General features: G+C 37.0%; 1 protein-coding gene across 14 annotated transcripts in view; it reads left to right on the top strand.

The window, feature by feature from the left end:
- The window catches only part of Mast2 (microtubule associated serine/threonine kinase 2), a 182514-nt gene that overhangs the window by 91753 nt on the left and 74617 nt on the right, over positions 1–16144 (top strand). The window contains exons 1-2 of one of the 14 annotated variants that reach the window (XM_020157653.2): positions 7448–7845; positions 10668–10862. The exons of 11 other annotated variants lie outside the window; for them this stretch is intronic. In XM_020157653.2, coding sequence (XP_020013242.1) covers positions 7796–7845; positions 10668–10862 — 245 coding nt within the window. In that variant the 5' untranslated portion in view covers positions 7448–7795. Of the gene's footprint in view, positions 1–7447; positions 7846–8806; positions 8833–10667; positions 10863–16144 lie in introns of those variants that run through there. 2 more of the 14 variants (XM_020157657.2, XM_020157658.2) reach the window with 2 other exon arrangements.

Here is a 16144-nt window from a genome sequence, read left to right as displayed (position 1 = left end):
GAAGAAACAATCTTGACATATAATAATCTTGCGACATGATACACATACCAAGAAAATGCCAAAAATATAATTTAGGAATATCAAGTAAAAGATTCAGTGAGATTAGAGATTGGAGTAAATCCTAGAAATCTGTATTTGTTTTGTTTGTTTGTTTCTTTGTTTTAGAAACATGCTGGCCTCAAATTTGTAATCCTCCTTTGTTAGCCTCCCAAGTCCTGGAATTACAGACCTGTGCCACCTTGCCTGACATCTGTATTTTTATAAAACTATGCAGAAGATGCTAGATTCATATTTTAAAAGTAAAGTCATTACCAAATAAGCATTTTAAATAACTGAAATTCACATTGAAGACACTGAATTACTGTTTTCTAAAATCTGGCAAAGCACTATCAGGTGATGGGATATCACCCCATATTATGATATATAAGAGTTTGTCCAGCTGGTAAACTTACTGTAGAATCTGTCCTTACTTTTTTTTTTAAACAGCATTTTGGGAAAGTCTAGCTGAAAAGGGACTTGAGGGTAGCTTCTAGGACCTGAGGGTAACTTCACTTGATAGCCAGCAAGTAGCTAGGGCCTTTGTCTACAGCCATAAGGAAATGAATTCTGCCTGTTGGCAGAATCTGAGTGAGTTTAGAAGTGGATTCTTCCTGAATCAAATCTCCTTATGAAAAAGCAGCCTAGGTGACATCTTGATTGCGGTTTTGTGGGACCCTATAAGCAGAGGACACAGATAAGTTGCATTTGAATTCCTGAAACAGAAACTTTGAGATAATACGTATGTGTTTTAAGTGGCTAAGTTTATGGTAATTTGTTATGCAATGGAAGAACTAATACATTGGATTAGGTATGGTATCACATTCCTGTAATTTTAGCTACTTGGGAGGCAGAGGTGGAGGGTAGTGGCTTGAGGTCAGTCCACGCAAAAGTGAGATCCTATCTCAAAACCAAACTAGGCGTGGTTGTACACATCTACATATATAATCCCACCTATTTAGGAGGCAGAGCTAGGAGGATTGTAGAATATGCTTGGCCTGGGCAAAAGCATAAGACCTTTTCTAAAAAACGAAACTTAAAGCAAAAAAGACTGGGAGCTCAAGAGAGAGAGAACTTGCTTTGCAAGCCTGAGGCCCTGAATTCAATCTCTAGTATTGTCAAAATAAAAATCAATACATCATGTAGACTTAATTTTTCCATTTCCTTGATATTAATGTCCTTATATTTTTTGAAATGTCAGTTTGTATTTTCATGGTATCTGGTAGGTAGAAATTCTTTTGAGTGAAATTTTTAAAATCTTTTTAAAAAATACAAGAGCCAAACTTAGATTTCAGACCCCTTCTCTGTCAAATTATACATGTCAAATTATAAGTAAGTCTATGTTTAAGTGTGTAAAAAAACTGCTACACAATTTTCCAATGTCAGTACACCATTTTACACTCCCTCAGTGATGTTCAGAGTTCTAGTGACTCACATCCATATCAGCACTTGTTATGGCCAGACTTATACATTTGAGCCATTTTGGTGGGTATGTATTAGTATCTCATTGAATATTAATTTGAATGTCCCAGATTAATAGTGGTATTGACTATGACTGTGGTTTTTTTATGACATTATTGGTTGGTTATATCTTCTGTGATACATGGGTTCAAATCTTTTTCCCATTTGCAGAATAAAGTTAAAAAAATAATTATTGAATGACAAGAATTGTTTATATATTTCAGATAAATGTTTATTATATATATGAGATATATATTGTAACTATACATAATACATCTCATATATATGTATATACATGAATGAATGAGGTACTGTTTTCTCCCAGGGCTGCCTTATTCTTTTTGGAATGATGTCTTACAAAGAACAGGCCTTAGTTTTGATGTTGCCTAATTTATGTACTTTTATAGTTAGTACTCAGTTATGTTCTGTCCAAGAAATGTTTGCCCATCCTAAGATCATGGTCTTAATCCCTTTTTAATTAATTGTTAAAGTTTTAAAAATTGTGGTGAGATACATTAATAAAAATTTTAATATAAGCATTTAAATCTATAAATTTCCCTCTAAATACTCATTCTTCCTTTAAAAAATGTTATTTTCAAAATTATGGTTGTACTGAAGGTACATTGTGACATTCACCAATAAATACTCCTTTCAAAGCTGTGTCCTCATTATAATTTAATCTAGGGGGAAGGGGGATAAAGAATGATGGCGGGGGTCATTTTAACTGTGATATATTATAAGAACTTTTTAAAAATTTTTATTTTATTCATATGTGCATAAAATGTTTGGGTCATTTATCCCACCTTCCCCTATCCCCTCCCTTACCCTCCACCCTCTCTCTCTCCCCACCTACCCCCTCGCTATCAGGCAGAAACTATTTTGCCCTTATCTCTAATTTTGTTGAAGAGAGAGTATAAGCAATAATAGGAAGGACTAAGGGTTTTTGCTAGTTGAGATAAGGATAGCTATACAGGGAGTTGACTCGCATTGATTTCCTGTGCGTGTGTGTTACCTTCTAAGTTAATTCTTCTTGAACTAACCTTTTCTCTTAATTCCTGGTCCCCTTCTCCTATTGGCCTCAGTTGCTTTAAAGTAGCTGCTTTAGTTTCTCTGCGTTGAGGGCAAAACAAATGCTATCTAGTTTTTTAGGTGTCTTACCTATCCTCATACCTCCTTTGTGTGCTCTCGCTTTATCATGTGCTCAAAGTCCAATCCCATTGTTGTGTTTGCCCTTGATCTAATGTCCACATATGAGGGAGAACATACGATTTTTGGTTTTTTGGGCCAGGCTAACCTCAGTCAGAATGATGTTCTCCAGTTCCATCCATTTACTTGCGAATGAGAAGATTTCATTCTTCTTCATGGCTGCATAAAATTCTATTGTGTATAAAGACCACATTTTCTTAATCCATTCGTCAGTGGTGGGGCATCTTGGCTGTTTCCATAACTTGGCTATTGTGAATAGTGCCGCAATAAACATGGGTGTGCAGGTGCCTCTGGAGTAACCTGAGTCACATTCTTTTGGGTATATCTCCAAGAGTGGTATTCCTGGATCGATGTTTAGCTTTTTAAGTAGCCTCCAAATTTTTTTCCAGAGTGGTTGTATTAGTTTACATTCCCACCAACAGTGTAAGAGGGTTCCTTTTTTCCCCCCATCCTCGCCGACACCTGTTGTTCGTGGTGTTGCTAATGATGGCTATTCTAACAGGGGTGAGGTGGAATCTTAGTGTGGTTTTAATTTGTATTTCCTTTATTGCTAGAGATGGTGAGCATTTTTTTCATGTGTTTTTTGGCCATTTGAATTTCTTCTTTTGAGAAAGTTCTGTTTAGTTCACTTGCCCATTTCTTTGTAAGAACTTTTGTAAATGCCACAATGTACCCCCACCCAACATAACAATAAAAAAAATTAATCCAAAATGTCTTCAGTTGTCTTTTGTCATTTCATGTTTGATCAATTAATTACTTAAGTGTATGACTTAATTTCCAAATATTGGGGGATTTTGTGAAAGCTTACTGTAATTGATTTTTAATTTAATTCTGTTGTGGTTAGGTAACATAGTTTGTGACATTTCATCTTTTGAAATTTCTCAAGACTTCTTTTATGGCTGGCATGTGGTCTTTTCTAGTGAATATACAAAGTCTGTTTGATTACCTGCCCTGGACTCTTGACTTCTTCCTCCTTAGTGTGGTAGAACTACTGTGTTCTGCAACTCTGGTTGTCTGTGCCTTTGGAAGAAAATTATTCCCAGCTAATTTTCTGGGGTAGTTGATGGAACAACTTCAGCTTTTGAGTTTCCCTTCTTTCTGGGTTTGCCTTCTTACATTACCTGAAAACTGTTGCCTCATACATTTTGTCTAGTTGTGTGGCGGTTGTAGCAAAATGGCTAGTTCTATTTCAGTAATGTTACAGGTGAAAGTTTGCCAGTCTTTCAGGTCAGTGCCTAAAACTGAAGTTTTTCCTTTCGTTCTTGCTTAACCCAAACCTGTATTTACTCCCTTGTTTTCATCCGAAGTTAACTCAACAATATGTATTATAAAGTTTGTTGTAGTGTAATTTCTGTTCCTTTTATAATCTATGAGTAATATTTGTGTGTGTGTGTGTAGTGCTGGGGTTTGAGGTTAGGGCCTTGCACCTGTTAGACAGGCATTCTACTACTTGAGCCATTCTGCCAGCCCAAGGAACAGAGTAATATTTACTTTAAAAATGTTAGGCATGATTATTTCCTGTTAGTAACTTCGTACATGTTTTTATCCACTGACCATTTGTTTTTATCTTTTTTATCCATCTCATATATTCAATCATTCAAGCATCAACTTTAAAAATTGTTTAGATTAAACTTACAATTGTCATTGTTTTCTATGATTATTTTACTTTTAAGTGACAGGGAGGAAAATCTTTGATTTAGCTAAATATTGGACAGTTAATACTATTCTTTTAAGAATGATCACATTCAAAATTATTTGAATAAGTCGAATTTAAATTTTTTGTAATTTCAACAATACATGCTTCTTATAAAAAGAAATTAAATTCTAACATTAACCATTTAACTATTTATCAGTGTAAAATATTTGTTTCTTATGTTATGTCTAGACCTGCAGATAAACACGTTTTAGTAATATGAATTGTTAAATTCTGCAAAATGTTTCTCAGCTGCTAAGTGTAATTGTTAAGAATACTGACCTAAATTATTAGTACCTTTAGAAGAATGAGTTGGAAAAGAGAAATCAGGTAAATGGATGTTTGACTAGCCAATAGTAATATTCTTATGCAATAAACCTATTATATTCATGCTACCTGAGAGAAAGGATTTGACAGGTTAATTCATCTAAGAACCTATGCTCTCACATTTTCATTATTCTCAGGCAGAGTTCTCTCTGAAGTTCGTAGTTTTACAATCCATAAAAGGCATTCTGACATAGCTGTTGCCCCTGTCACCCGTTTTGTAAGGTTATGGAAATGGATATGGGCAGGTGTTTTCTTGCGTCTGAACAGCAAGTATTTAAATGGATTTTTAGGGTTCCATTTTGCCACTGGAGAACACCAGGTCTCGTGACACAGAGTCAACCTTACTTTTTTAGTGAGCTTAAATTTTGGGTTTGTACTATTTTGAAGGACCTCTAAAGTAAACAGCTCATGGCAGAGACCTTTTCCCCCTGGCTAAGGGTAGTAATACAATCAGTAAACAGTTGTATGAATGAATAAAAAAAGATGGATATCTTATTTCCTCTCCTGCAAAGTGTTGAGCCCTGTCACCAGTTCAGGGAAATGTTAGGCTTTCCTACTGCTAGCAAACCCATAGGAATATTAGCACAAATGGATTCAAATAGCAATAAGTTTAAAGAAAGAACTTTGTGGAGATGTATTAAACCCTGAAGGAAAACATAGTACCTTCTTTGGTTAGAGAAAGGACATAAGACATAACTCAGTACTCTAAAAATTGAATGAATATTTTCTGACTTTACTGTTATTTAAGGAGATCCATGTTCTCTCTCCTGCTCCAACTTACTATTACAGCAGGCTGGTGAGAAATTCATTTGCTATTGTGGTCAGAAACGTCTACTGAAAGGTATAACCAAGTGGTTTTTAACATTGATTCTTGAGGCAGACTGCTTCAGTTCAACAACATGGCTGACATGGGAATACTTTGGGCTAATAAAATTCTTATGTAGGGCAATCACACACAGAGAAGAGGCCACTTTCCCAATTACCAGTGGCATGGTCTTAGCCTTTCTGTTTGTTTTTTCTTTTTTTTCAAATAATGGAAGTAATAATAGCACACAGTCATAGAGCTGTGATGAGGACTAGATGGGTATCGCCTATAAAGTACTTAGAATAGAATCTAGTAAATAGTAAGCATTTAATAAAGGTTGGTCACTATTATGTGGTTATTATTACTATTATTATTTATTAGTGTGGGTATTAGCAGATGGAAGAATGTTGAATAGAAACTTAGGGCCTTGCCTCACTTGTAAGCCTCAGCTGGGCATGGAATAGACTGAGGCTGGGGCTTTTGTGACTGACCCTAATATCATCACAAGGCTTTCCAAAGTGGGTCTCTGTACTTAGTGAGAGGTGCTAGATTTTTAAGAGAGCATTCCAGTTATCTTTACAACTCAGAATTCTGAAATAGGAACTGTGAGGGCTGAGGAATTGGGCTAATACGGTGGGGTGGGGGTGGGGAAGAAAAGTGAGTGCCTATACCTACTAGGTGGGGTGGATTTTGCTTGGAAAGTTAAAACAGAACAGTGGTTTTTGAACGATTTAGACTTTAATGCTTAACAAATAGATTTTATATTGTAGCCCATTATCCATGTTCACACATATTTCAGTAATAGTCATTTCAAACTCACAAATTTTACAAAACAGTGCTTACCCCTTACTATGTGTGAAATATTCTAAATACTCTTTTCTATCTATTTCTGTTTACCATTTTTTAAAATATTGATCTTGACTGCCTAAATTGATTTTATGACTTACTGAAGAACTGTGACTTCCAGTTGGAAAAAGCTGATTGGAGTATGAATTAATCCTTTGATATCATCTCAGAAAATAATTCAACAAACTTAGCCTTCTAAATGAATGAGAAGAGCCCATCAGAGTTGGCTGATACTCTGTAGCAGGGAGGAGACTGACTTGCTTACCCTTTGGCTTCTTGGTTGTCAGTGTTGAGCTCACAGTTTACTTTGATCACTTGGCTTTCTCCAGCCAGGCTGTTCTCCTCAAATTTCTCCTATTTGTTTAGACACATCTCCTTTAGACTGAGAGATAGCTCCCAGAGGACAAGATCTATAATAATAACTTAACACTTCTTTAGTGCTTTATCTGTGTTAGGTATGTTCCTGGTTTACATATATTAATTCTCACCATCTCCTATATATCAGGTACCTTAATTTATCTTCATTTTACACACAGGGAAACCAAAGCATGCACAAGTAGCTTCAAGTTCTTTTGCAGGTTACCTTAAAGTCTTAACATAAAGTCTGTTATATAAATGATCTCATTAATGATTATTGGATGAAATTAAACTAGTTTCTGGGCTTATTTTCTTAACTTTCCTTATGGCTTTTCTCCCAAAGTTATTGAAGTGATTAGAGAGTAATAGAAATTGAATTTTAAGAATGGTACCAAACTTTGAAGGAGTATAGATTATTTAAATTGATCACATTCAGAACTTGAAGAACTGCTATGCTTTGAATCCTAATGTTCAAGTCTTGTATCTTCCACCAGGCCTGGGTTTGAAAATGAATAATGTTGCAGAAATGCCTGCTTATTCTTAGCTTGCTCATTTACCAATTTAGGATTTGTCAGAGGATTTCTTCCAGTACGCCCACTGCAACAGCTGTTGTAGTCTGGCCCGTGCGTCTTGGGTTAATAGTATTTCTAACACAGTGTGAGTTTTCAGGTTGGTATGTACACTTTCTGCCAGACCCTTCACTGCTGCCAAGTCTCAGGGCAGGAGGTTGCAACTGATTTGTGGGGGAGGGAGTTGGTGCTTGTCACTGACAAGGGAACAAGGTGCTCTTTGGGGCTCTGATTTGCTTCGAGCTAAGTGCGAATGATGTCAGGCAGAGCAGAGGACAGCTGATTCATTTGGGGTCTGGAGCTCCTCACTGCTGCCCCTAGGACGCAATTCTTTTGGGAGGAATTCTCGATATCATGTTTTTTGAGGAAAGTACTTTACTGTTCCCCATAAACTTGGGAAGCCTTCGTAAATTTCCTCTGATTGACATGCCCCTTGTGAGAGAACTTCCTGCCAAGACTCCAGTGTGAGAGGGCAGAACTTGAGTAGCCAGGAGAATGATGAAACGGAGGAGAGAGAGACTGGGAGCACCATGCCTGCGGATTCAGTAAGGAGGCTGGGGTCTCTGACTGGACACTGGCAGATGTCAGGAAGAGAACTAATACCAACTAACAACTTTATTTGCTTGGAAGAAGACTCCACCTTGGAGATGTCTGTCAGGAAGAGGGCTGAGCTGACTTTAATAATTCAAGGTCAAGACAGTAGTCTCTAGCAGGAACCTGTACAATTTTCAATTCTAGAAATAGAGTTGGATGCAATTTTAGGAATTCTGGTGCTTTGGGGTACTGGGGTAGCAATGAAAATAGTTTTTCTCTTTTCTTAAAAGCAAATGATTATTTAAAGTCAGTACAAAAGCTGCAAATATTAGCCCCAGGAATTTGAGAAAGGGATGAAAATGAAAACTATCTGTTCTTTGATAGGAGAGAGTGTTGCATTTCTACTCCTGGCCTGTCAGCTCAGAACCTCAGACCTCCCTTGCAGATTCAAGCTGGGGTCATTTAGGGAATGCCTTGAATTTTGCTTTTCTGTTGGCTAAAAGAGAAACACATTTTATTAGGTATGTTTCAAAACTGGGGATTAGAAAAAGGCTTCCACTGCAGGTGACTTTTCCAAGAACTGCTTGGGCTTGTTTAGTGAAGAAATGCCAAGAGAGTTGATTGGTAAATTAGACAGCAGAGAAAGAAAAGTCCTAAAATCAATGTCACCTTGATTATCTGTCTTGAACTGCCTTCTTTTAGCTCTCAGAACAAAGGGAGTGCACCTCAGATTTTTTTCCCGAGTATTAGTGCTTACCCCCACTTATTTTGACTTCTCTAGTGGCTTCCTGTGGGTTGATGCCCTTCAATGTCTGCAGATGCTCATTGTTCAAACTACCAATTCTACTCTGGAAAACAGTACTTTTTTGAACTATAATTGGCTGATTGGCATACTTTAAAAAAACCTTTTATTCTCAGACAGACTAAAAAAGTGAAAGACCATGAAAAAGAAGCCTCATCAACTGAAGTAGTTAAATTAAAGATGACATGTTAGCAAGGTTGGAATTTTTAAATGGAGTTCATAAGTTTAAGAAAATGTAAGTGGTCAACAGTCGTGCCCTTCCAGTGTTGATGCTCTGGCATTGGGAAGCCGTGTATCTGTTTTAGTGACTGAATTTGGAAAATATCCCTAGAAGGTCATAAGTGGTATATTAATCATCTTTCCTTTTTTTCAAGCCATCCTTTTTTAGATTCTATCCCACTGTATAACTAGCTTGCAGAGTAGTAATTAAGAGCAAAAAGAAGATGGGATTTAGTTTTCGCAGATTTTTATAATCTCTATAATGGCTAAAAACCTTATTTATTTAAGACTTAAGACTGGCTAGTTCCGCCTGTAGTCCTAATTACTTGAAAGACTGAAGTAAGAAGATGACAAATTCTAGGCCGGCCTGTCCAATTTAGAACCCGTCTGAAAAAAAAGTTAAGACTCCAAAATTCTGTATAAGCAGTACCCAGGATAACAAATACAGAGTGGCTTATTATGTGTTCAATTCTAACTTACATATGTAAGGGAATATACTTTGAGTTTTTGAAAATTTAGACATGCCTATAATTCCTCCCACCCTCCCTCCCTCCTTCTTTCCTCTCTCCCTCCCTCCTTACCTCCCACCCTCCCTTCCTTCCTTCCTTCTCCTCTTTCTTTTTTTCTGATACTGGGGTTTGAACTCAGGGCCTCATGCTTGCTAGTCAGGTGCTCTACTACTTTAGTCACTCCACAGCACCCCCTTTCTTTTTTTTTTTTTTTGAAATGGGGTCTTGCTATGTAGCCCAGGCTGGCCATGAACTCTCAGTCTTCCTGCCTTGATTCCTGGGATTACAGGCATGTGCTACCATGCCCAGCTATAATTCTGAATAACTGTCTGCCCTCCCGTTTCCTATCCTATTATATCCCATACTGTGTATAGCCACCTAAGAAATAAGCATAGATCAGTCAGAGGGAAAATGAGAAGGAAGGTGAAGATTTCCTTTGAATATATATGTGTGTATATTAAACAACAGTAGAATATTATAATATCTGTATTCTAAATTGCTACAATGTCACAGGAAAGTAACATCATTTTGAAAGAGATTCATGCTTATATGATACTTAAGTATTTGTTTTACTTTGTAATTAAAATATTGTACTTATAGCATAGATATAGAAAGTCATGCCAGTTCTGTAGCAAATTAAGCATTGTGAATCTATTCATTATTTTTCATCATCTGCACTGTTTCTACCAATGATGACAAATTATAGTTTTATATTTAATCACCTCTTTCGACCTTTTCTTATTTAATAGCCTCAGTAGGACCTAACATATGAAGACAACTAGATCTTTTTTCCTCTTGTTTTTGGAGGAAAAAAAGTACCTGAGAAACTAAAATTTAAGTAGAAACAAAGTTTATTATACAGGATTAAGAGATATTATTTGCTGTATTCATTAGGGAAAATTTAGCTATATATGTTAGAGTCATTCTTCATAAAACTTTTGAGAACATATGTATTTTGTGGATATACATATTTCTTTAGGAAGTTTTAGTAATTGAACATGAAATATTACCTGTTGCTTACTAATTGATGAGTTGTAGTAAATTTTCAGTTTTTGATTTTTCTGATTCTAAATACTTCGAATAGCCAAAGTTTAAATTTTTTATTTTAATTCTGTGGGTTAAGTTTTAGTATTTATTGTTATTCTTCGCCAGTATTGGTACTGATAAAGAGTATCTAAGAATGATTTTTGACCACTTTACTTTTCTTGAGCCTATGGCCTAAACTAACCCATTTTAAATTGTTTTTTTTTTGCTAAGCAGTTGTCACTGACCCTGTGTTTTTCCTACTGTGGTACTTTGTTAGAATCTCTACTCTTTGCAGAGGAGCCGACGTAAACCAGCACATGTTCTTACCCTCATCTGCTCCAGCTCTCTCCCTCGCTAAAGTCCCATTTAGTGCTGATTGTGTTCTGGCTACTTCTCCTCTTGTCTTTTTCTTGAACCCACAAGCCCACAGCAGCCCTGGCAGTCCCCGTTCCAGCTGCATGCTGCAGTGGAGGTAAGGAATCCTGCTGTGAACTGACTCAATGTTGGCAATTGCTCCTGGTCTCACAAGTAAAGCCCATATCTCACTCCTTACTAAGGGGGAGAAACTGAGTAGAAGTCATGGCCCTGTCACAGAGTAGGTAAAAGGAATTCACAGATCTTTGCTGTATTCAAAATTCAGAGAAAGTAGGGGTAGCATATTAGTACTAAGATAGTTGTGTACTTATCCTAACCACAGAATAGCCCCATAATCTGTAGCTACCCCATAGCATGAAACAGTGCTAGAAATCTTTAGCATTTTATACACAAGAAAATTTGAGACAATATAGGCCAAATTATTTGTTCCATTTGGTAAAAATAGCTCTTCTATTTCTTCCTACCTTTTCATATATTCATTGTTTAAGTACATACTATGTGCTAGGCTCTACTTCAGGTAAGGAACACAAAATAGTGACCACGAGGTGATAAAATCCCTGACCTCAGGGAAGTTAGGTTCTAGTGGAAGGAGACAAACAAATTAATGAGTAAATATATAACTAACTGGTAGCCAGAAGTAAAGGGAATAAGGAATGTGAGAGCCAGGGGTTGACATTTCATATTCAGTGGCTAAGGAGGTCCTCAGTGGTAAGTTGACATAGGAGGAACGACCTGAAGGCGGTCAGGGTGCTAGAATGGAGATATTTGGAGGAAGAGTGTTCCAAGCTAAGAAAGTAGTAGGTGCCAAGGGTCTGATCTAGGGGCTGTCTTCAGGTATAGTTTGTTTAACAGAGTCCCGTGAAACTGGTGCGGAATAAATTAGGTGGTGAGTGGAAGGGAAATGAGGTCTGAGTAGTAGGGTAGAGTTAGATTAAGTAGAACTTTTTAAAGACCATTGTAAGGACTTTATGCATAGTGAAATGAGTAGCCATTGGAGGCTTTAAAGCAGAAGATCACTCTGGCTATAGCTAGAAGGCACTGGTATAATCTAGGTACAAGGCAATGATTGAACTTCTAAAGGTACAGGTGTAAAAAGGATTTGGGAATCCTCACTCCTACCACTTGAGCCACTCCTCCAGGCCTGGAGATATATTTTGAAGGTAGAATTGAGAAGATTTATTGATGGACCAAATGCAAAATTTGAAGAAAAGATAAGTTAAGGATACCTGAAAGATTTTGGGTTGATCAACTATAAAAACTGAGACTGGAAAATTACAAGACATAGCTAATTATACATTCTGTGAGGTACATGTAAGGTTTGGGCTACAGGTGTATCATTAGGAACTGAGACCATGTAAGTGATATATAGCTTATTAGATTTATGAGTTCATCCAGTGAGTGACTGTTGATAGAAAAGGAACAAGTATCAAAGGATTGAATTCTAGGGCAATCCAGCTTTTAGAGGTTAGGGAGATAATGAAGAACTAGCAGAGATCAGACTCAAGAATTGTTGTTCAGGAAGAACCAAGAAAGTATCTTGGAAGCCAACTGAATTTTTTTTTCCAAAACGGAAGATGTGATTAATCAGTAGGTATTTGCCGAGCTTTTTGTTAGAAAAAAAAGTAACTGAGAAACTATTAAGCAGAAGCACAATGTATTATTCAGATTTAAGTGACATAATTTGATGTCACTTTCTGCAGAAAGCTTGGGACAATGTTAGACTGACATAAGACAGTATCAGGGGCTGACTCCTCCCTGAAGACACCTGTTCCAAAGGTACTAGTCCTTGCTGTAAGAAACTGAGAAAGATAGTAAGTTAAGTAGCACAGACTAAGATATGCCCAGCCTTGGTACATGGCTTGAAATAGTAGTACCTCTTGACATCTGTGATCTTAGAACACACAACCTGGAGTAAAGTCTGGCAGTATCAGGCATGAAAACTTGTTAAATGTCATGGGTTCCCCCCCCCCCACCTTTTCTAGACTTATTCACATATTTGGTCACTGAATTAATGTTTCATTTCTTTCTTCTTTTGTATCTCTCCCATGCAAAATACCAGTTCAGTGTATGACAAGATGATTTTAAGTTATTTGCAGAGTATTTTTATGTTCTTTTAAATAATCTTGAGATTTTGTGGAAACAGTTTGATCCTTTATGCATTACTTTGTGTATTAGTACAAAAGAACATTTGGGACTCATTTTTCCTTTCTACTAGGCAGTCCTTTCTGAGTACTCTAATTGATGCCTATATATTATGAGTTTTTTCCCACTGAGGTTGTCGGGAACATGAACTTTTCTTAGCCCTGTGTGAGCTCTGGGGAGTGTACCATCTGCTTGCTTTCTTGGACAGTTTCTTATCTACATGTGCTGATTGGTACTCAGAGGAACCCCCTGCAGATCTCTGGGGTTCTTCTGTGTAGTTGTCTTCTCTCTGGCACTCTGTCTTGCAAATTCTAGACACCTTAGCTTCCCTAGATTCTCAATTCTGTACCCTTTACTCAAGGAGACTGCTGGGTTTTTAGGCTCTTCTTTGGGTCCCCCTTTTTATGCTACTTCTTAGACATGTTTTCCAGCTAGTAACCTGGGGCAACCATAGGACTTACTTTATATGTTTTCCTCTGTCTAACTTCTATTGTGTGTGTGTGTGTGTGTGTATATATGCACATTCAGTACTGGTGTTTAAACTCAGGGCCCCACACTTTCTAGGCAAGGGCTCTACCACTTGAGCCACACTCCTAGCCCTTTTTGCTTCATTTATTTTTCAGATAGATAGGGTCTTACGGTGGACGGAAATCTTCTTATCTACTTACATCTCTCACATAGCTGAGGCTACAGATGTGCACCACCACATCTGGCTTGTTTGTTAAGATGGAGTCTCACTGACTTTTGCCTAGTGACTAACTTCCAATATCCTCCTAAACTCCACCTCTTGAGTTGCTGGGATTACAGCTGTGAGCCACCATACCTGGTCTGTTTTTTTTTTTAACTGAGTTTTCCTGTTTTGCTCAGACTGAATTAAAACCCCTGTTCCGTTACTGCTTTTCAAAGTAATTCCAAAAGAGGAACATCTCCAGTACTTATTCTTATCCTGGTCCTGCCACATACCAATTATAGGCAAATGACTTCCCTTCTTTCTATCTCAGTTTTCTATATCATTAAAATGGGAAAATAATAGTACTTTAAGGATTACAGTAGGGATTAAATGAGTCAATACATGTCATACTGTCTTTCCTAGGAGTTTGTAGAATATGATATTCCCTTCTATTTTTTAGATACAGTACTTACATGAAAGGGATTTTCCCCTCATTACCTCTTAGTCTACCTTAAGGTTCAGTTACATATCCTTCTCAGCTAGACTCTTTTCTTGAGTGTTCAACCTAGGGCCTGGGTGGTACCAGTTCTTAGGCCACAGTTTCATACCTACTACCTTCTGCTTTGTAGTGAAGGCAGTTTGCCCATAGTAGTGCAGTGGGAGGGGTGTGGGTGTGTAAGGGTATGGCAAGGCCCTTAATACTTGCCACTTAAGTTGTTAACCCAATGCCCAGCTGAGGAAAATCTTGTAGAAAGAGGAAATATCTGTAGTAATCATCTGGGGGTAACCTGCTAGAAACTCTGGGGTTCTGAGAGGTCAGGCTGAATACAGAAGGCAGCAGCTTCTCCTTCGTGTCCAGATGCTAGAGAGGAAGGGCTGGTGCTTATCCTCCTCACCTTGTAGGTAGAATGGGTTCCAGGCTAGAGCTAGAGTCAGAGACACAAGCATTTACTATACTTTATTTTTTATGGTTATTTTAGAGTGCACGCCTAATTATTAAAAAGTTTTCTGTAAAACAATATGCTGTGTTTGCCAGCAACAACCCTATACATCTCATGTTTATTACAGCTCCTGGTTGCATCATTTTCTCTTGTGCTTAATTTAATCTCATTGTTTGTCTCAGGCGCTAGGAATAAAAGACTGTACAACACACAGCACACACATTCTCATTCTCTCTCTCTCTCTCTCTCTCTCTCTCTCTCTCTCTCTCTATATATATATATATATATATATATGGAGCTTGGTGTGGAGCAGGCTGTACTATCTAGGTTTGTGTAATTATACTCTATGATGTTTGCACAATGACTAAATCACCCAACAATGTGTTTTTTCAGAATGTATCCCTGTCATTAAGTGACACATGACTGCATATTTTCTTATTGTTGGAGGTATATCTTCAGGATAAATTCTTAGAACTAGGATTGTTGGGTCAAAGAATTGTGTATGTCAGTTTGTTAGATGTTTTCCAGTTTACCTCTATAGTGGTTATGCCACTTTGCATTTCTACTAGTAGTGGAATGGGAAATGACTGGAATTATATAGTGATGAAGATTGCACAATTTTATGAATATGCTAAAGCACTGAATTTTGTATTCTTTCAAAGGATGAATTTTATGTTGTATGAATTGGATCTTAAAAAAGTTAATGGTAAAACAAACAAACAAAAGGCAACCAGAGAGAAAAGAAAGATTATAAGGAAATTAGTTGTACTACCTCCACAGCAGGTAGTAGGTGCAGTAAGAGAGTGTAATAGTATCTTTTAAATACTGAAAAATTATCCTGAACAAGACATTGCAGCATTAGCATTCCATGCCTGCTAAGTTAGCATTGGAAATGAGTGAGCAGAGCAAAGACATGTTTAGACAAAAGCTAAAATTAAGAAGGCTTATTACTATCAAGTCCTTCCTGAAATAATTGCTACAGGTTATATAGAAATGGTGAGATTCATGAAGGGAGTATTATTCAGTTGGAAAATACATGAGCAAATCTAAACAAGCAATTATTATATAAAATAATAACTATAATAATAATTACTAATTTGGCTATATGAAAGTAAGATCTGAAATATTAGACAATAACCTGTAAATTAAAAAGAATGGTGGGATTGGAGTTAAACCCTTCTAAGACTTTTTTATTTGTTCAGAAAAAAAATGGAGATGCTAGTTAACTTTAGACTTTGTTTAGACAAGAACACCTGTTAAAGCTTCCATACAAATAATTACTTGGGTTGGGGGCTACACTACTCAGTGAGGATGGGCATTGACCAACCAATGTATAATTTCCAAGTCAGAGGAATAGAGGTTAAAAATGCTTGATTAGTTCAAGTAGAGCTGTTATCAGCCTTGGAGGACAGAAAACTTTGCTATATAGCTTTTTTCCTAGTACCTCTGATGTCTGGTTCTCTCTTGGGGCATACTGACACCTGCCTCTATGGAAGTGTATTCATTTGCTCAACAATTAGGACACTATTTCTAGGTGATTAGGATACCTTTTGGAGCTTATTCCAGAGGAAAAGAAATAATTATTAATCATAACATTCATTAATTTGTATAGTATGTCAGAAGATG

Source organism: Castor canadensis, chromosome 7, assembly GCF_047511655.1.
Source record: "Castor canadensis chromosome 7, mCasCan1.hap1v2, whole genome shotgun sequence".
Classification (NCBI taxonomy): Eukaryota; Metazoa; Chordata; class Mammalia; order Rodentia; family Castoridae; genus Castor; species Castor canadensis.
This window is presented reverse-complemented; position numbering and strand designations above follow the sequence as displayed.